General features: G+C 50.8%; 1 protein-coding gene across 4 annotated transcripts in view; it reads left to right on the top strand.

The window, feature by feature from the left end:
* The window catches only part of esrrga (estrogen-related receptor gamma a), a 230,985-nt gene that overhangs the window by 142,750 nt on the left and 66,937 nt on the right, over nt 1–21,298 (top strand). Inside the window, exons 1-2 of one of the 4 annotated variants that reach the window (XM_039738279.1) lie at nt 5–273; nt 20,870–21,285. In XM_039738279.1, the coding sequence (XP_039594213.1) occupies nt 218–273; nt 20,870–21,285 (472 nt within the window). In that variant the 5' untranslated portion in view covers nt 5–217. Of the gene's footprint in view, nt 1–4; nt 274–497; nt 1,287–20,869; nt 21,286–21,298 lie in introns of those variants that run through there. The other 3 variants (XM_039738277.1, XM_039738278.1, XM_039738280.1) reach the window with 3 other exon arrangements.

The following is a 21,298-nucleotide window of genomic DNA, read 5'->3' as shown; positions in this document are numbered from 1 at the left end:
GGCCACAGGGACTGCATATGTAAAGCCCTACTTCATATTAATAAGCTCCAATCGGGGCTTTAAGTCCTTGATTAGAAGAGTGCCAGAGCTTTTGGTCCCAACTGGCTGTGCTTATAGGCTTGTCACCAGGAGAACATTTGTGTTAATTGCACTGCTCTGTCAGGGAAAACTTTGATTTATAGAAGGGGTTTGCTCAAATTATGGTTGCAGAGCGCACATGGATTCGGTAGAACTTTGCCTGCCTGAGTGTTTTTCCCTGCACTACGAAGAAGAGTAGGTACCTTTACCTTTCTGAGCATGTGTCTAGCCATAGCGTGCATGTAACACTCTGTGTATGTGTGTGTGTGTGTGTGTGTGAGCGTGTGAGCGTGTGTGCGTGTGCCGGTCTGACTGGCCATTCGTTCCTTCATCCTCTTCTCCTTCCCGGTGCACTTTGCATCTCTCCTTCTGTTTCGTGAATTGACAGCCACAGTCGGGCTGCGTGACTGATGGCTGAGGGCAGGAATGGGTGACGGGCACTTCACTTCACCTGCGAGCCGCTGCGTGCCACCTTCCTCTTCGAGGGGATGGAAGCAGTCATCGGCGGTCCGTCCATCCGTCCGTGCTTGCCAGAGCGGTGTCCCCGGCCGACTCCGGCGCAGGAGCGAATGCCCAAAGTTTCGTGCCTCACTCCCCTTTACTTCACAAATGCCCTCTTGGTGGTCCTGTTGGTCTTCCCCGAGTTTTGGCTGGCAGTACAATGCGATGTTTCATGTTGTGGGCATCTCGGTGCCGTTGCTGACTTTGAATTTGTGAACCTGCGCCTGCACCCTGCCGCACCGTGTCCGTGACTGAGGGGCTGCTTCTTCTGTTCCTTTAGCATTCGTTTCATTCCCTTTTTCTTTTTGTGATGACAAAGTCCAAAATGGCATCGAGGACGATTACAGAGCTTTTTGGGAGAAGCTGAAGCAGATGTGTGTGTCGTGACGGCAGGATGTCAGACCCCTAAACGCTGCTGCACGTCCGCGGCCTTCTGATTTTGACACTACGACCTCGAGTGAGGAGCTGAACTGTTGCAGAGGGTCTTTTTCGTTTCTGCAGGTGGTCCTCCTGCTGTCGGCTGTTTGCTAAATGACACCAGAGGCGGCTCTCGAGACTCTGCCCACCTTGGCTTCCTTCACTTCAACCCGATGCGATTTTCCTAGAGATGTGTGGCGACGGAAGTGGATGGTCCACGAGCCGCCCCAGACCCCCCGAGCGAGCCTGTGCCGAGTGCCAGGGACTGGGCCGCCCAGGGGCTCACACAGGTGAGAGGTCCACATTGGGCAGAGGCTGGCACCCGCTCAGGTTCTGGGGTTCCATCTTCTCCACATCGCTGACTTTGCCTTGTCGCGTGCTGTTGCTTCTCGTCTGGCTAAGCTGACTCTTTCATTGCTCGAGACGATGGCCGCCCATTAGCTCTCGTTTGTGCTTCGTCATTTCGCAGGTTCAAGTGCGTTTCTACTCAACAATTTCTTGGGTTTCCTTTAAATGACTTGTATGAATAATCTGTGGCCCCCCGCTGCATCATAGCCACAAAGTTTCATTTTCAGTGGTGTATTCCACGCTGGGCACGTTGTCGTGTATAGCGCCCTACACCAAAGCCCCTGCCGCACTTTAATATTCCGCCTCTTTGCTGCATTCAGGGGGTCTGGAGTTGGGAACGGCCGCCCTGCGTTGCTGTTTATTGCGGTCTTCTTGTCAAAACGTTTATTGACCTTTCCTATTTAAGAAAAAACCAAACTGGAGTCGTAAAGGAAACTTGAAAGGCGGGCTGGCGGGCGGTGTGAATAGCGGCCATTCTCCGCTCGGCCCCCTTTGTTGTCAGCGTGCGGTGGCCGGCTCTCCTCCCAAACCCATCGTCCATCAGGGTCTGTCTGGCGCGTCTGCTTTCGGGTTCATGTCAGACGAGTGCTGGGAGGGAACGCCAGCTCAGATACGCGACGGCCTGACAGTTAGCGTTTGGCCAGAAAGGCCAGCTGCGGATTTAGGAAACATAAAAAGTTGACGGGCTCGCCTAAGATTTTGAAGAGGAGGCACTTTGGCCTACACTGTGCCATGCCTGACATGTCCCACCGCGATAAAAGCGAAGCCGCGTTAGGTTCATGTTGAATCAGCTGTGTCACTTTCTCGGTCACCTCCATGCCATCGAAAAGTGAAGTCCCCGCTTTAGCACCACTATTTTTAATATCTTCTTCAGCTTTTTTTATCACCATGTGAGAAAGATACCAGTTTGAAAGGCTCATGCTGAATCAGTCTATACGTGGAGTAGGCGGGGGGGGCTGGGGGCGATGTAAATAAAAAAGCCGTCAGGGGGGATCGTGGAAAGTCAGCCGGAATACGAAGACGCGTCAAAGCTTTTCACACTCGGCCCGGTGCTACCCGGCAGTACGTGAGCTGCCATCGGAGGCGAGTCGAAAGTTGTGGCCACTTTGAATTGGCAACCCTGGGGGGTGGTGGGGGGGCTTAGACTTTCGCTTGGGGAGAAGGAGAGGAAGGCAACAATAAAACGCTCCGAGGCCGGCATGTGTCAGTCTCCGGAGGACGCCGGGCCTACTTGCTGCAGTTTTATCTCTTTTACATCCGCTGGCCTTGTATTAAATTGTCATTGTCCTGCAGCGGCAGGGGGAGAAATGAATTGCAGCTCTCAAGCGCGAGTGACAGTGAAATATTCAGCCTCTCTGTCCCCAATCATACCTCACGTGTGTGTGTGTGTGTGTGTGTGTGTGTGTGTGTCTCTCTGCGGCGGCTTGACGTGCTGCCCACTTCGCCCACGACTCTCGGCTGGCCACCGTGACATTTTTGGAGGCTTTCTTTCTTTCTTTCTTTCTTTCTTTCTTTCTTTCTTTCTTTCTTTCTTTCTTTCTCTCCTCTTGATGGCTTTGCTGGCATGTGCAGCCCCTTCCTGGGGTGTAAGTTAATATAATTGTCAGTGTGCGCAGAGGGGCACCAGCTCGGCCCCTTAAGGTATACAGAGGCGAACTTGAGCTCTCCTCGACCCGTTTCAGATGAGCTCCTCGGCGGCCCACTCCGCCCTCCCAAAGGCTCCCACACATGAGGGTCTCGCCGGCTGCTGAGGACACTTTCGACTTACAAATCCCGTGTCTTCACTAATTACTGAGTATCGTTTATTTAATCTCACTTAAGTGGCCAAGGAGAAGGCAAATTAGTTATGTGCGGCTTAAAAACGAAGAGGGACCGCCACGTTCAGCGTAATCTACAGTCGCTCTCATTTATCTGCTGCCATACCTGGGGGGGGACTAAAAAATCAAAAATAATAAAAATAAGAAGTGAAACAAAGCGGTGTGGGTTCAGATTGGCACACGGTGGAAATGACAGGCGGAATCCGTGCATGTGGGGCAACGTCGAGATACGAGGATGGCATTCAGAAATCTTGACTTTATAAATCTAAAGAGAGAAAAGCAGGCGTGAGTCGGATTAGACAGTCGGCACAAAGAGCGCAAAGCGTGCCTGCCTCGCATCGACTTCGAGATGATTAGAAAAACGCAATCCCAAAATCGAGCGACTCGCCCAAAGTCCTCTCTCTTTTCCAGGGCCGCCGCCACGTTTTATTGGTGACATTTACTGGTAATTCTAAGGTGGATGGTAACGGGCATTTTCAGTTTTATATTGGAATATTGGTGTATTTTAAGGGCGGCATTTACTGTTCACAGCATAAAGCATTCTGACACAAATTAAAATGCCATCAAAGTCTCCGATTTGACTTAGTTGACTTGTTTTAGGATGCACTCTGCACTTTCGGAGAACACTCGCTCATTTTCATTTTTGGAAGGAGTCTTTCATTTTGTCCCCGCCTGATGGAGAGCCGAGCGGCCCGCTCCTTTTGAATGGCGTCGCCGCCGCGGCCGTCAGCGAGCCGTCCTGTTCAATTAGCCCGTCCATCTGGGATGACGAGCCGGACAATCGTGGCATGAAGTGACACCTGCCTCATCCATCACAAGGGCTCCAAAGGGGTTAAAGGGATGGCAAATAAAGAAGCCCAGGAAGGCTTCACTCAGGAATCGATTCTTCACCCTCGGTGTGTGAGAAGTGGCCGTCTGCAGAAATTAGCCTGAAAAGTAAGAGTTGTGAAAGAGACGCAAAATGACCAAAGGGTGAAGGAGAATCTTCCTCTGGTCAAACGACGACATACAGGCCGTGACGGGCCGTCCCACGCGGGGGACTGTGCAGAATAGACGGCCCGATGGCCGCGTCTCCAGAGTGCCACCTGTCTAATCGATCAAAGAGTTCACAGATGGGACAGCAACAGTCGGTGGGCTCGCCTCACACACACACACACACACACACACACACCCAGGTGGGTCAGGCTCAGGTCACCCTCCACGTTCAGAAGGTTCAAAGGGTCACTGCTTTAACTCTTCTGTGGGATTTCACGTGTAATCGACGGAATCGTCTGCTCAGAGACAGAATTCTGTTTAGGGATATTTAATAAAACAAAAGTGACGTTCTAATGTGGAAATCCCAAATACACATCTCCTCAGATCGCCAGCAGCTTTAGGCGAAATGTCCGCGCCTCGCAGATCCCGGCAGCCTCGTGGAGCTGGCATGTGGCGGCCCGGCCATCAGGGCCGTCCCTTAATCCCCCGTCTCCCTGGGGGTCATTGTGGTGGCTTTTCATTGATGGCATGTGAAGTAAGACCCTCGGACGGCCTGAACAGAAGCGGAGCGACGGCTCACGGCGCAGTCGGCGCGCACTTTCTGTGCTTTACATAATTGTTAACTTCTTTATGAATTCGTCCCCCTTTATCGGTGATGATTTCACTTCACGACCCGTTTACACGTGCGGCTGCAGAGGTGACTTTTCATTCGTGGCCCGCTGCTCTTTTATTTTAAATGCTGCCGACGGCCGCTCTGAGGGTCCTGAAGGTCCACATTTAACGCTCGAGTGTCTCGGGGTGTTTGTTTATTTGCAAGTCTTTCTATGAATGACCGTCGTGCCCAGATTGTTGGACTTTTTTAGACAAAAAATCTTCTTCTTAAAGGGAAAACCTTAACATGCAGTTGAACCGTCCCTGATTTGTGGCTGAGCCGTTTTGTGCTCTCTCGGACAGTGAAGCCCGGCCTCGATCATGCCAGCGCGTGCCCGCTCTCTCTGTTTGCCCACCTCTCCATTTCTAAATGGGTTCTTTATTTTATTTTTTGAAGTCGTCTTTATCAGGTAATGATAACCCCAAAGGAAGGAGAGACGGAGCTTTTGAAATGTTGATACGAGCCTCAATTAGGAAAACAAAAACGAAAAAGCGGAGCGGGCCGAAGTGTTTCAACAGGCAGGCGGCTTATCAGGTCTCGGAGCAAATGCGAGTCCGAGGAAACATTTTAGACATTTGCTCTGTAGATTAACACGGACGGACGAGTCACGCGCACACCGTCGTCCATTACAAATATCTCAAAGGCTGCTGCGGAGATAAAAGATCTGATTAAGAGAACTTATGAAGCGGGCCTTTTGTTCCTTGTCATTGTACTCCTTGGCATTTGCAGGAGACTCTCAGTCTGACCCAGCAGTCCGGCTGGCAGGGGTGCCCAGGGCCGGATGAGTTGGGCACCTCGTCCCGCCGTGCATTTCGGGGGCAACGACAACAAAAGGGAACGAAATCTCAAATGGGGACTCTGTAGTGTGTGGGTTTAGGCCTGCTGTGAGGCTTCTGTCAAATGTCACCTAACCGCACCGAGAGATAATCGTCATTGCTTTCTGCGCCGCTTATTTGCTGAGCTGCATTCAGAAACATCTGCATTTCTTAATCCTTTTTGCTGCCGTAATTCCTCCAAAGATCTGAACATCTGTTCAGCCTAACCTGCCTTTTCCATCCAGCCCTGGCAAATGTGTCCCTTTGGAACGTGATGCCGTTTTCAGGTACCCCAAGTATAGCGCCTGGCGGCTGCTCACGCGGGGATGGCTGACGGCAGGCCCCTCTGGCCCGCGAGTGACACTCAATTCATCTTTCAGTTCTCCTTTATCTGTTTGGCTGTCCCCTTCGCTCGGCGGGAAGGCATTCCATTTAAATACCCATGAAGCCGAGCACGAGGGGCTGATTTTCCTAGTGACAGCTGGATGAAGAGCACGGGTGAGCTCTCAGAAACAAGCAGGAGCAACACAGAACCAGAATGGCAGGGTCCCGGTGTTGATACCAACAACAAGGCCAGGCAGGCAGGCAGGCAGGCAGGCGGGCGCGTTTAGTAAACAAGAGGACCACTCCACCCGAGCCGCTGCGATGGCAAAAAAGAAAAAAAGTCAAAAACGAGAGCCATCCTCCATAAGACCCTGAAGCAACTGTCACAGGTGAAATCGTGACGAGGGGGGACACTTTAGGAACGTGCGGCTCTGTTACTCTCACACTCTGTACAGACAAATAAGAGCCTGCAGAAGGAGACCCTCGATATGTAGGCCGGCTGTCTGAAGAACCCTGAGCCACGCAGACGAGCTCGGTGGACTGAATGGACGCCTCTCGTCTCTCGCATTTCCTACATGTAAGGCCTAGGGAGGCGTTGGGTGTTCACGCTGACCTGGCAGTCGATGCCATTGCACTCCTCTCCATCTTGAACTTCACCAGTCGCAGCGCCGTCACAGGAAAGGCCAGAAATCGAAACATCGGCCAGTGAATTTGTTCAAAAGTAAATAAAGTAACCAAAAGGAGAGAATGGAAAGGAGCGTGGACTGCGGAGTCCTCGTAGTTAGGACCCCGTGGATAACGACACGGCACATTTCCCGAGATTAAACGACGGCAAACAGGCAGTGCGCCGCCTTCCAAAGCACATGATGTGATGCTTGTTTTTAGTGAACACAGCGGACAAACGTTAAAAACAGTGGCAGTGCCGTTTGGAGCGAGTTTATTATATTTGTGCAGATAATCGTTTCTGCCATCTTAAGTGCTCTGAAAACAAATTAGCGGCTACGCCCCGCCTTGGGCCGTGAAGACGTCTGTGAGACAAGGCAGGGAGGCCCGCCGCGAGACAAAAGTCGGCACAAGTTGACCCATCGGCGCGGCTTCACAAGGCTCGGCCTCCTTTACCACGAGGAGCTCGTTGCCGCTCTTTATTCTGTAAGTTTAAGGACAGGAGCCGAGAAGAAGAAAGTTCTCCCGGGCTCAAATTGACAAAGTGGTGACAGATCGAAAGTGACAAGTCTCCAATAAAGTGGAACACGTAAGTCGATGCCATATTTCACGTAAATCTAATAAATACAAACGGAGTGCCGAGCTCCTCGCTGCCCTGGATGGTCTTGTGTTCTCAGTTCATGGGACCCTTTAGCTTTTCTTGCTTATTTTGATTTTCTTACATTTAACAAGCTAAAGAGATTTAACCAGGAAACAGTACAGAAAACGTGCCATGCCAACGTGCCAATAAAAGAACACGTGACCAGCACCAGGGACGCCCTTATTCAGGACGAGTCCGAGATGGTTTGATGGCCGAATGCTCACAGTTCCCTCTCCTTACACGTCGGACGTCGTTTGTTTTTTTTATTCTGGTCCGATGCTAATATACCTGGAAGGGAGGCATAGCCAGCCGCAGCCGCGAGCGTCAATTGGGAAGGCCTGCCATCTGTCCCACCTGCTGCACTTGTGTGTCCATCTGGTTTACTCCGGGATCTCATTGCAGGGCTGTGGTGGAGTCGCATCAGGGAGGCTGGCAGGCAGGCAACGTGAACGATTTTGTCTGCCAAGCCGATTGAGCCGACGTGGACGGGAGAGGGGGAGTGAAGGAGCTAAGACCGGGTCTGGAGGAATGTCTAAAATGGTTGGAGGGTCTCCATTAGCATATAGATTTAGATGTATGGAGATGAGCTCGCGAGCCAGCGAGTGGCCGATTGGCCTGTGCAATACGACCGGATGCGCCTTTCCCAGACGCTAATGCTAGAGAGGAGGGCCGCAAATCGATCGGGGCCTTTCTGGGAGTCGCCTCACCTTCCCTAACGCACCCCTGCACTCGCCCAAAAGCTGCCTGCCTGGGACGTGCGTTTCTCTTCTGAAACCGGCCCCCGAATGGACCTGGCCTGTGCCGACGGCAGACGACGGGTGGGCCGCCACAGCTGGGCCGGGAAGCTCTCCCTTTGACTGCGGGCTTCAAAGGGAATTATGTGAATTGGCTTTTTCGGGTTAGTCTGGGTCAAACCAATTACGCTCAGTTCGCATGCAAACTCCTCTTCGTTTTAAGCCAATAATGCTCACGTTACTGGCGTGGCCGAGTCGTGTGCCAGAGGGGTAAGCGCCTGCCAATTAGCCCTGAACTCTTAAGAAGCTTCCAACTTTCTGCAAAGGGAAAAGGCGGCCCGCAAGCATGCACAAGCATACACTTCGACGAGGGTCTGCAGCCGGGGGACCTTTGGAGGGATGGGACTTCACCGAGGTCCCCAAGTTAATGTGGCTCCCGAGGCCGATTACCAGGCGGAGATGAAGTTGTCACAGACGTGCTTGGCCAGGAGCCACTCCCACCAGCTGTGCCGAGAGATTGACTTGTAAACACAGCAGCCTTGTATGACAGCGGGTAGCCCCCCGGAGTCAGACTACAGCTCCCATGATGCCTTGACCCCCACCTGATCACACACACACACACACACACTCCTCAGCAGTCCTCCTGCTTGACTAAATGTCTGCTGAGGTTTCGTTTTTTCAAAACGTCTGGAATGCCAGGCGAGCGACTTGGGCCCGACTTTCAATCAGGGCATTTCGGGCGAATGCCGAGGGGAGACACGCAAACGGTTTAGGGCCCCCCGGCACATCTGTGTGCAGCGCATTGAAGCAGATTGTTTTTTAGTTAATGTTTCATCGTGGAGGATTTATCTCTTTTGATAAATCAGTTGGATTGGTTCCGCACAGCTGGTTTCAGTTCATCGCGGCATTAATGCCATTCACCTCTCTGCTGTACTCCTCTCGCTACCGCCATTCAAAAGAAGGGCGAAATATCGAAAAGAAAAGAAAAGAATTGTTCTGACGCTCCCCTGGCGTGCCTGCCTCCCTCGGCGTGTGCAGCACGCTAATCGCATTCCGAGACACTTGTGTGTTTGTGCCTCTCTTGTGACTGAGGTGTTGGGCGCAGGACGGCGCCATGTTAAGGAGAAGTGCTTAAATGAATATTACAGAACTAAACCCGATTATGGAGGGGAATGTGAATTAGATTTGGTAACAGATGGTGCTGCCGCTGCTGCTGCTGCCGCCGCTGCCACTGCTGCTGCAATTGTAAGATGCTTTGCAAATGGAAGGCAGCTTGCAGCATCTCCCTCCCTGTGCTTGATAGACGGGTATAAATCACAACAATCCGGCCTTGACAGCCAATTTCAAAAATCTGATCTGGTTAAAGACACGGCTTTCCTGCTCCAGTCACCGAAAACAGCTGCCCTTTCCCTGACTCGCCGTCTCATATTTTTTATTGGAGAAGCGAAAAAAAAAAAAAAAGAAAAGAAGAAGAAAGCTGCTTGTGCTCTTTAATTAAACGTAATGGGGGGCTTCGTTTAATTGGAGTTGGGGGCTTCGAGGCTTCATCCTCAGTCCTTTTTGTCATTTTCTTGATGTTATCGTAGGCTACATTTATAACTTTCACATTCGTCTGCCTGTCGTGAGACGGATTTAACCTCAAATCTGCGTATAAAGACGTGCGGGCACATTCTGGTGGCGTCAAGGACAACGAGTCCAAACTGACGGCTCGGAAGTTACACTTGGTGACAACGCTTTGTACAGGTGACAGCAAACCAGAGAAAAACAACGTCAGGTGTAATAGTCGATGCCCACCCGATGAATGAAAGGTTGAGCACGAGCTCGGACATCGAGGAATTGATCCTCCGAGTTGCGTTTGCCCCATTTGAGCTTCGTTACAGACGGTGGTCCGAGCAGCAGCAGCCTTGGCATGCGTGTGTGTTGTGCTGTCACCCTCTAACCCTAATGTTGGTTTTTCGGGGGGTGATTATCCTTTGTGCCGTCTGCCGGTCGGACTCACGGTGTGTGTGTTTGTTCTTCTCTGGCCTCTCGTGGCCCACCGACATTTCGACACATCGCCGGTCATTTTGTATGATTTTGTAGATTCTCTGCACACCCCCCGATATTTAGATTTATATGAGGGGTCCACACTCATTTCATACGGAGGCCTTCCTAGCACTACCGCGGGAGGACTTCGCCCGCAGAAGCTCTGCAGTTAAACGGAGTCACCGGTGAGGAGCTGAATTTGAAACGTCAGGGAGGTGAAGCCGAGCAGATGTCAAAAGCGAAGTGTCACTCGGGGTGAGAGTCGTCTTAAGCGTGCCCTCTCAACAGTGGCTTTGACGACTGCGCCATATGCTGCAGAGGCCCCGGCGTGCCACCGCCGCTCTCGGTGTGCTTGACTGGGACTCGAGCACCGAGGAGAAGTAGCCGGCGTGCATCTTGCAGCGCGTAGGAAAATGAGAGCGGGTCACTCTGCGTGTCACGCTGCCGTCCGGCGTTAGGAGGGAGCATTCGGCTCGGTTTCCATTATCGGTCCATCTGTAAAGAGAGCCACGGACGGAGTGCGAGCCTTCAGAGAGTGAAAAAGGCATCTTCCTAATCAGAGTCAAATGAAATGTGACGTCGTAACAAGCCGGAGACCCCCTGCCGCTGGCAGACAGCGTGCCGCAACATTTCAGGGACAAACATTCACTTAACCGCCGACTGCCTGGCTCGTGTTTAAGGGGGCCTTAACTTTACTTCCATCCCCAGTTGTTTGTAAATCCCAGCTGATACACACGGAGGCTGGCGTCCCCCTCAGCATGTCCTCATTTCGGCTTCCAGCAGATCGCGGGCCCACGAGCCAAAAAGCTAATTCACTGAAAGCCGCCGTGCCTTTGTCCCCACTGACCGCGCATCCCTGAGAATCCAACAAATCAATTGAAAAGCCGTCTGAATGCCAATAAGATGTGTGTTTTGGGGGGGTGGGGGGCCTGGCGGTCTTGATTCCCTTCCCGGCCGCCCATGCTGTGTGGCGAAGCGGCGCAATGTATAGAATTAGGCCCAGCGTGGGGCTGCCATTTGAGAAATTCACAGCGGCCGAGCCAAATGAGCCTGCGATATTCGCACATAGCGCCCTCGCCTCGGAGGGCTGGCGACGCCGCTTCGGGACATCCAAATTGGAGCCCGCCGAGGGGCTGCCAGGAAAGGCTCTATATGATTTCCGAGGGATTACTGTAATAAAGGGGGAGTCTCTGTATGCGAGAGCACAAGTGACAATGGCTCGGAGGAATCGGGAGAGGGGAAGGCCGCGGCTAATCTCGTTTTAATGTGTAAGGTACACATTCAAATTAATGTTGTCTTTTTTATTAATTCCCGATTAGAACATTTGCCTGTCTCACCTAGCACATTAGAGACACTTTTATGGGCGGCAGTCCCATTGTAGAAATGTGTTTTTGCCATTATCACATTGATTGCATGTAATCAGAGGTGTTATTTTGCAGCCAGTCATTGACAATGAAGTGAATTACTACTTTCCAACCTGGTAATGTTATAACAATTGATCTGCCGGCGCTCGGGGAGAGGATTTGGATGCGCGGGATATTTTTAGACGTGGCAAGCGCCGCGCTCCTCCTTCCCCTGTTAGGAAAATTGCCGCTTGTAAATAAAGCCGGAGCGCCCGCTTTGTGCCTGCGAGAGTCTCTCGAGGAGCGGCCCGGCTTTATGTAGAGCAGAGTTGTGCTTGGCATCACTTTGTGCCCGCCTCACCCCAATTTACTGGGCTCACTGAGAGCACTGAGACAGACAGGGCCTTGCCTGGCAATGTTAGGTGTGCCTGAATCACCAGCCCTTTGAGTAATTTGGCAGTGAAAGGGGGGACCGGGCAAACTCCACAAAGTCCATGGATGGTAAACGAGGCCTCGTCAGGGGATGAGGAGCCACTGGGAGCCGTGCCGCACATTGCGTTTACCTACCCTGAATGTGACAGTGACCGCGACTTGGTCGGCATTTGAACCCGGGACTGTGGGGCCGTGAGGCGGTTAAGTGTTACAGAGAAGCGTCTGAACGGCACGACTCGGCGGTCATTCGGGGGGATCTGCTCCAGTGCAACCCCAAGTAGGGACAGAAGCGGGACCTTCTGTTCGTCTCACACCGGGCCCCTTTAGAGTTGTTTCGAAACCTCCGGCGCCGCCACTGCCACCCCTGCAGTCACTTTGTGCCGTTCGCTCGCCGGGTGTCCCCAGTAAATCCTTCCTCCCGTTTGCTTGTTGTCCAGTTTTCGGGATTGGCCCGATCGGGCCGCCTCGCCTCGTGCGACGCTCCATTTTCGCCGCATTATTAAAAGCACTTTCTTCTCAAAAGGCACTTACTCGCGCCTGCAGCCTCTGCACCTTAATGTAATGATTACATGTTTGCCTCTGGAGTTGTCAAAGCACTGAATCAGTCAAACGCCGTAATGACACCCTGTCACTGCCAAGTAGCCACGTTTTGCCCAAATTGTTTCACTGCTGATTTGCGACGCGTCGCCTGCTTTGCTTTTCTTTGACTCTTTTTACAAAGTGTCTTCCTGCCCCTCCCCCACCCATTCGACGATTCGGGACCACTTTTGTCGTTTCTTTTTTTTTTTTGCTCGGTGGGTTCAGGTAGTTCGAGCGGAAGTGAAATGAATTACACTTAATGTTACAAAGCGGAAAAACTAACACCGTAAGTCACGCTTGCCGGCGAGGCATAAAGAGCGGCGCGGAGCCTCGCACTGCCCTTTGTTTTCCTCTCTTGCACCTTTTTTGTTTTCATTGGCAGCGACAACAACAACAACAACAACATTTATTTATATAGCACATTTTCATACAAACAGTAGCTCAAAGTGCTTTACATATGAAAAGCCCATCAATTTGTCAGAGACGGAGATGATTCACGCCAGCACCTTGTGGAGCGCCTTTCCTCAACCCCCAGGACTAATTGGGGACATTTCTTCACGAGTACCCTGTGACACTGGCAAGGAGATCTAACCTGAAGTGTAACCAAGGCGGTGCGCCAAGGTGTTCAGACCTCGTCGAGTGAAAGGCCACGGCTGTGGTAGACCCGTTGGGTTCTGAGGCCACAAGTCATGGGTCAGAGGTCTAAGTGCATGTCCTCCCTCTGCCCACAGCACATCCTCCTGAGGAAGGGTTCAGGTCTCCATAACGGCGTAAGGATTTGGAAATTGGGCAGATGGACTGTAAACTGTGTGCATCTCCATCCATCCATCCTTCCATCCATCCACTTTCTGCCACTCACTGGGTCGTGGGGGTAGCAGTCTAGGCCAAGATATGATCTGCCCCGAGATCTCCTCCCAGTGGGACACACGGTAACATCTTCCCAGGGAGGGCCCAGATCAGCTGGGCTGGCTCCTCTCAGTGCTCCTCGTTGGTCTCCTCCATCATGTTTGCGCTCAAAGCCCATCTTGCCTGTGCTCTGGTCCTGTCTGGCTCTGTTTCACTACCCACACCTCATGACCAGTCATGTGAGGACAGAGACGTACTGCGTTCACAGTCACTGACCTTTAGAATGTCCTCATGACTCCGATCTGCCGGTCGGTTTACCATTCCCGTCAAGACCCCGAGATACTTAAACTCCCCTACTTGAGGCAGAGGGCTCCCCACCTTTTGTGGCAGCGAACCGTGAGCTCAGACCTGGGGGTGCTGCCCCTCATCCCAGCTGCTTCACATTCGCCCCAGTGCATGTCTGAGGTCACAGCCGATTGGGGCACCTGGGAGCTTTGAGCTTCACCGGTCGCTCCTACACACGAGCTATGATACGTTTTTTTGCGTAATAATTGACCACAAAGTCACAATGACCACACAGTGATGTCCTTGGATTTTTTCTTGCGATGTCAGTAGCAGGGAGGTGCAGATCCCAGCCTGATGGGGCGCCAGTCCGTCACAGGACTTGCATTCGAGCGCAGCCGTGCTCACCGACGTCAGGCCACCGACCGCAGCTCAGCCAGGGTGAGCCTTGGGGAACGTGCACGGCGTCGTTCTTTGGCTGTAATGGCGTGCTTGGGTGGGCTTCGAGGTTCACGCCGTTGAATTGTCTCCCAATGTGTACATTTCATCCTTTGTAATCGCACAACCCGCTTGTGTACTCAACGCCATTCCGCTCTCCATTGATGGCTTGAAAGTCGTCCTCCGCCTTTGCCTCACAATTCACACGTGTTCCTCGATTCATCAAACCACAAAAGCATTTGTCACTTATTATTTTTTAGGTTACTTTATTTATTTTTTTGTACCATAGACTTTCAAATGGATAATCCCTAACATGAATTGTAGTACATCTTTTTCAGCTTGACAATTATTATTTCCATTCATAAACCCTAACTAAATTTCAACATTTTTCATAGAAAAATTCTGCCTTAACGGCACACTGTGGAATTGGGCCCATTCAGCTTGGCGAAACCAGATAAAATCATTACCTCTTAAATAGCCTCTTTTCTGTCAGAAAGGCTTTCTTTTCTTCTAAAATATAGGCTTTAGAATTCCATTCCTCTTAGAGCTAATGTGAATTTTAGTGCCTCTAATTTTAGATTCAAGTGTGGCCCAGAATAAAACCCACCATCTGACAATTGAATTTATAGATAGTTGTGAATATTGCAGGCCTGGATTAATAGAGTCATAGAATTTCAAAGTGTGTTGGGGGGAGACGGGGGGCCTAATAACGTTCACCCAAAGTTATAGGCCATCATTTCTGCTGTGAAATAACTTAAAAGTTGTAAACTGACCAGCAGGCCCTCTTTTATGTCTTGGCGCCTCTCCTCGCTCCACTCACTCCACGGTCTGTCGAGTGTGCGGCCTGAGAGGCGGCTGCCTTGTCGTCTTCAGATCATCAAAAGACAAAGACGCGCACCCACGGCCGGCAGAGCACCATGGTGGACACCCCTGGGAAGTTCTCCGCTTCATCCTAGGCTTCAGTGGAGAACGGGGTGCCAGCTCCGAGTACCTCGGTAAAGGGGGCAGCACCCTGGCCTTTCCAAGGGATTATCATCTCCGCCATTTGTTGTGCTCCTAAGAATGACTTCTGTACTCTTTGAAGTCTCTGCTGTCTGGCGCCTCCTGACTCGAGATGAGAGATGTGCACATATGGCGTACCACCGTCAGACCCGTCTTCATATCTGGCTATGCAGAACGTTGAGCTCTTTGGAGATGCCCCCTACGTTTGTCCCTCTAGACCTGGTTTTTTGGATGATATTTTGTGCAGTAAATGACATCCTTATGACAAAGAGTAGACTGATAGGAGCCTTCATCAAAAGTTGTGCAGACCCCAGGGGTCAATACGAAAATGGGGATCGCTAATTTCGCCGATGTCGAGGCTTGCTGATCGCTAATGAGATTTGATTCTTTACCAGGGGTTCTGAGCCCCCAAAGAGCCTCTCCTAGAAGGACTATTTCAGGGCTGGTGATTATCGATCCTTTGTAATTCCCTCATAGACAGATGGGTCAGAGGGTGACACAGTTGGGAATATTTAGCTTTGGACCATTTGAGTTGAAGCCCACATTTTAATATTTCAGTTCTTCTTGTTTATTCGGTCCTTCTACCTCATGACGTAAATCCTTACATTTCTTACAAACATCCTGATTCCTGGTGGTTTTCGCTCCTTCTGATTTTTCCCTGTGGGCTGCGTCAGCCCTATCTTTTGTATCTGGATTCCGGACGCTTCTACTGAGCACAGCATTTGGATGCACTGCTTGGTAGCGTTGCGGTAGAAAGCTTACCCAATGGGCTCCTTGTTCTGAAAATGGAGGAGATGTCGTCCTCTGTAACTTTGTACTGTCCAATTACTGACATGTCGTCTTAGATGGCAGTGACGATCGAGTGAGTAATAGACCTCTGAGTCTGGACCAGTTTACTTGCATATGTTTGGATGGCAGACCCCACCTAGGCTGAAACTCGACACAAGGCCGGCCACCAGAGCCCTCAGACCCCCACACGGCACACCTTTGTGTTTTGTTCTTTCATGCTGGGCAGTTTTAGTCCTGCTGAGAATATTTTAAAAACGCTGACGCTTGATGACACTTGGCTCGTTTTATATGTCGTCCAATTGTGGGGGCAAACAGGATTTACATCTGCACCCCCAAGCCTTGAGATCAGACTCGTCATCGCAGGAGTTTAATATTTGGTGTGGCGCCGAGGGCAGAGCTCGTACTGGGGGGACACACTGCCAGGTTGATTGGTGTTGCGACGCTTCGCGAGTGGTGGGTTGTATTGGCGGTGATGCGTTGCCACCCCCCTTCTCAGAGGCCTGCAGAGGATAAGAGGATTACGACAATGAGCGGGCGGATGGAGGGAGAGAGGGAGGGAGGGAGGGAGGCGATGAATCAATTGAGTCTAATGCGCATTTACCAGTCCAGATACACAACTTACACAACAATTAGATCATACGGTGCGGCGCTTTGTTGTGCTTGTCTACCTACAGCTAAGAGGATGTCGGCCTGTTCTTCTAACGCGTCTCCGGCTCACGGGGGTCTTACTTTACTTGATTACCATAACTATGCCAGATGCCATTAATCTAATTTGGTGGAACGAGTGCAATAAAAGTTGAATTGTAACATACAACATGAAGACCCCAGGAAGCGGCAGGCCCTAACAGTCCTGGCCTGTCGAGTCTGCACACTTCACAGCTTTGTGAAAGTGCGTAACCCAAGGCTCCATTTTATGGACATTTTCTCCGGTCCTGACACAGGGACCCCCACGCGGGGCTTTGGGATTAAACTCACGCGACGTGTGGCTTACTACAGGAGGAGAATCTCGAGACCCGTCTCTTCATTCAGTGCTCGGAGGCCGCCGACGTGTGCTCGTTAACAGGCCACGATGAAGGAGTGTCCGGCGTGTGCGCCGCGTGTCCAGCGTGAGAGTGTGCGGAGTGCGGCCACTGAACGGCTACACACGTGTGGCAGGCCTCGCTCTACGCTTCTTTGATTTTCAGGTAAACCTTAATATTCTTCTCTATGGCCCCTCACGTTCTTAACTTGTTCCAAATGAAAGCCTTGGTAGCACAGAAGACCTGTAAGAGATTCCTTGAGGTGGTCTCAGAGTGGCATGCTTCCATGAGAAGGCAGGATGAAGTGCGGTTATGGTGAAGAAAATGTCAGACCACTTCAGCTTGGAAGAAAAAATGTATCAAAGCTATTTAAAATTGGTAAGAAAAGCGCAAGGACATACTGGAGAAAGCGAGAATGTTACGCAGCAATTCAATATGGTTCCGAGTGTGGGGTCAAGAAAATGTCCCCGGCGGGGTGGCAAAATGAGAAACAAGAAGTCAAGAGCACGACTGTCAAAACTAAAAACCGTTCTGGAGAGAATGTATCCGTAATCTTGGACGCCACATACTGGACGGTGTTTGCCTGCATGATGCCAGTTCTGTGACTTCTGAGGGAAAGGACTGGACCCCCAGCAACCAATCATTGCATCTGCACAATGGAGATGTGAAAATGGCGGCACCCGTTAAGGGTAATACAAAATCAGTTCACTTTCCTCCCGACGAATTACAGATGGCGTCTCTGGTCCTCGTCGTGTTCATTCTCAGCTGCGTAGGTGAGCCTGTCACTCAGTGTCCCTCAATGTCCCTCAGTGTCCCTCAATCCACATCCAAACTATCAAATCACTTAGCAATTAGGATGGAGTGAGCCTCTAAACCCAGGCCAGAAATGCCCTAAAATCTCAGACTCTCCAGCTCCAAACCGCCGTAAAGAGATAAAGACCCTGACAGACTTGGGGGGGCCACCTGGCCCAAGTGTTCTGTTGAGGGCACCTCTACTGCCACCTACTGTAAGTTCGCTCCCTGCTTATCTTTCTGTCTAAACACATAGGCGCTCCATCATTGCCTGCACAAGACGCCATTATTTTTGCCCCCTGCTGTGCTTTTTGTCATGCCATGCTCAAGCCCACTGTGCCCAGGGTGCCCAGAATCACAGTGGCCTGTAAATCCACCTTTGCCGCCGACTCTCTTGTTCCTACACTTTACAGAGCCCACCTAATGGCCTTTTCTCTCGCTCATCCGTTTTGTGTGATTCACCTCCAAGTATTTTTATTATTCCACAGCACCTCTTCTTCAGGACTGTCAGGCCGGTTAGTGCCCAGATGCAGGAAGGGCCAGAGGGCACCTCTAAGTCTCACGGGCAGGTTGTTCCCATAACACGACCATTGCTGTGTTTTATATAAATAGTTTGGGGGTCTGGCTGCTTTGGCTCTGCCCACTGATGTGCCCACTACAAACTGCGACCAAAGGAGGAGCACCTGAAATGGCAGATTAACGGGTTGTAGTTTGGTGGTCACTCGTGCACCCTGAACTCTGACCTGCCTGTGCTGTTGCATTCGTTTGGTGTGCCAGGAGTACATTAAGAATTCATTTTCATTTTCATTCTTATTTCTGATTATTTCAGTTTGTTCCTGTCCTCCCAATGACGTCTTGCTTTCACCGATTTCGTCTACCCCTGTTTTTTTTTTTATGGGAGCTGGCATTCTCCCCGATAAAACGCTGCCACAGACTTGGCATTGTATGAGGTCGCTGTGAGAAGATGGTGGCACACAGCGTCACGGTTTCACACAAAGAGTGAGGGGCTCTGCGTGGCATTTGGTATTGGCTTCAGGTTTGGGTTTGTTGTCATATCCTGATGACTTCTGTGTCCCACCATGACGATTCTCCTGCCTAAGCTAAAGTGAAAGACCCCCTTATATCTCTGCAAACCGCTACAAAATGTGTCCAATCCAACACTTTATTTGTCCTGTTGAATGCATGTCATTGAAGTAGACGAGGTCACATGGTCATTTCAGCCTTCACAAGAAATCTTTCTTTACATAATTCAAGAGCAGAAAGAGATAAGATAACGATGGTGGCCTCAGTCATCCACACGAGTACAACTGGGGACAAAACTCGAAGCCTCAAACCTCATGGACATCTTCACATAACACACACCAAGGGCGAGCGATACAAGTGAGTGGACTAGCGATTACGCAGAGACCAACTGCAGTGACCTCGAGAGTTCTGAAGAACACGTTACTTGAGAAATGTCTTGAAATGACCGGAACTTGGAAACTCGGATTGAGGGAGAAGGGTGCAGTCTTAGAGTACTTGTGGACAACACGACGTGCTGCGGTGTCTTCGTCTCATGTACACCTGTGATGTCAAGCAGCGATCAGGCCACCCTAACAGATGGCAGCGTTCATGATTTTAGATCCTCGTTGCTTTGTGGTCTCCCTGCTGTTGTCTGCTCTGTCGTCCATACTGTTTAAGGCTTCAATGTGTCTTCATTATGCACGGAAAGTAACAGAAGATGCGCACACAGGTACATCACCTGAGCAGGTTTCTTTTACACTTCTTAACAAAAAACAAGCTGTTGTACCAAGTCGGGCCTGGTATGAGCGTGGTTTGATCGTGCCCTGTCTCAGTGTGTCCCGTCTCGCACACACCAACCCACTGCCACTCATTTGTGACAATAAGGCCATGGAGCCACCGTAAGCGTCAGAGGCACCCCATAGTAAAAATGGACCACACAGAGCGGCTGAGCGAATGTCAACTTGGGACGAGCAGAATCCTGTCCCTTTACTGCTGGTGTCACCAGGGAGAAAGATCTATTAATTACAGGAGTCATTCATGGCGACGCCTCCAACAAATGCACAGAAGTGCCGCTTTTCACGTGGTAATCTCAACTAAATAATTCCCCAGTGCTGTTTTTCTATATTTTAACAGGACTCATTTACATCTTTCAAATGCCAGAGCGTCTGGGGGTGGCCAGTGACGGCGGAGAATGACCGCTCCTTGTAAATGCTTTGTTGACTGCTTGTACGGGATCATGATAAAGCTCTGACATCCTCTCGCGCCGATTACCATGTAGAACAAGTCGATATTGACGTGTAAATGAAGGATGATTGGTGCTCTGCGTGTCCCTTCCAGTAAGACCCTAAGGATAGCCATCTTTAACCACGCGGCTCAGTAATGCATGCGTTCGGGGTCCTGGAGCTGCGTTATTGAATGACTTAGCAGAAAGAACGTGACATTTCTGTGCTGCATGTGTGTGGTCATGTGAAATGTGCGACAACAGAGCGAAATCAACAAGGCCCAAAGTGCTGCTGCTTTCTTTACTCTTTATTATAATTTTAGTCCGAGCGCATCTATGTTGGACTGAAGAAATGCATTCTGGGATATTAAATTAGCCAACACTGATGATGGAGAGAGGATTTGGCATGGCAAGTGGTGTCCTCTAGATACCTAATATATGGTGTAGATTAGCTCTGTCTTATATAGCCCCTCTCCTTCATGTGATACAGCCCCTCGCACATCTGTCTAATAGTCTGTCTGTGAAATTCAGAAAGGGGGGCAGCCACTTCACCAAATCCAAAAGGCATTTCTAGAAAGTAAGAAATGAGCCATTCCTGTCATTCCTTATCCTTCAGTCTATGTATTATATAGCGCCTTTCACATCTATCTATCTATCTATCTATCTATCTATCTATCTATCTATCTATCTATCTATCTATCTATCTATCTATCTATCTATCTATCTATCTATCTATCTATCTATCTATCTAATCCTGCCTACTACACTATCTATCTATCTATCTATCTCTCCTTTTTTCATCCTCTCATCATGTCCTGTCTCGTTTTAATTGCGTGTTCATGTCTCGATATCTCTCTGTTTTCACCTTCTTAAATCCCACTGTACTCCGTGACACACGCGGCCCTGGGGTTCACTGACTCTTCATTGGACGTCTTAAACTGCTCGGTCGACTCTCTTTGGCTGTTTCCAGCCCTTGTTGTTGGCTGCACTGTTAAAATCGACGGTGGTCTCGTGCTCTGCACCTTGCATGTGTTCTGGTGATGACACTTTGCTGCTGTGGCGTCCCCCTGTGTTCCATGCCGTGTTTTTAATTGTTCTTCTCTGTCTCTGTCCCCACCCCCTTTCTCTCCGAAGGCTCCTCTGCAGAATGTCCAGCAAGGATCGGCACATCGACTCCAGCTGTCCCTCGTACATCAAGACTGAACCGTCCAGTCCGGCCTCACTCACAGACAGCATTAACCAGCACAGTCCCGGGGGCTCGTCGGATGCCAGCGGCAGCTATAGCTCGACCATGAACGGCCACCAGAACGGGCTGGACTCGCCTACGCTCTATGGCCCCACGACGGGCCTGGGGGCCAACGGGGCGGCCCGGAAGCGGTACGACGACTGCTCGAGCACCATCACAGAGGACTCCCAGACCAAGTGCGAGTACATGCTCAACTCCATGCCCAAGCGCCTGTGCCTGGTGTGCGGCGACATCGCCTCCGGCTACCATTATGGGGTCGCCTCCTGTGAAGCCTGCAAGGCCTTCTTCAAGCGGACGATTCAAGGTAGGGTGCTGTT

This window comes from Polypterus senegalus, chromosome 16 (genome assembly GCF_016835505.1).
Source record: "Polypterus senegalus isolate Bchr_013 chromosome 16, ASM1683550v1, whole genome shotgun sequence".
In the NCBI taxonomy this organism is placed as follows: domain Eukaryota; kingdom Metazoa; phylum Chordata; class Cladistia; order Polypteriformes; family Polypteridae; genus Polypterus; species Polypterus senegalus.
This window is presented reverse-complemented; position numbering and strand designations above follow the sequence as displayed.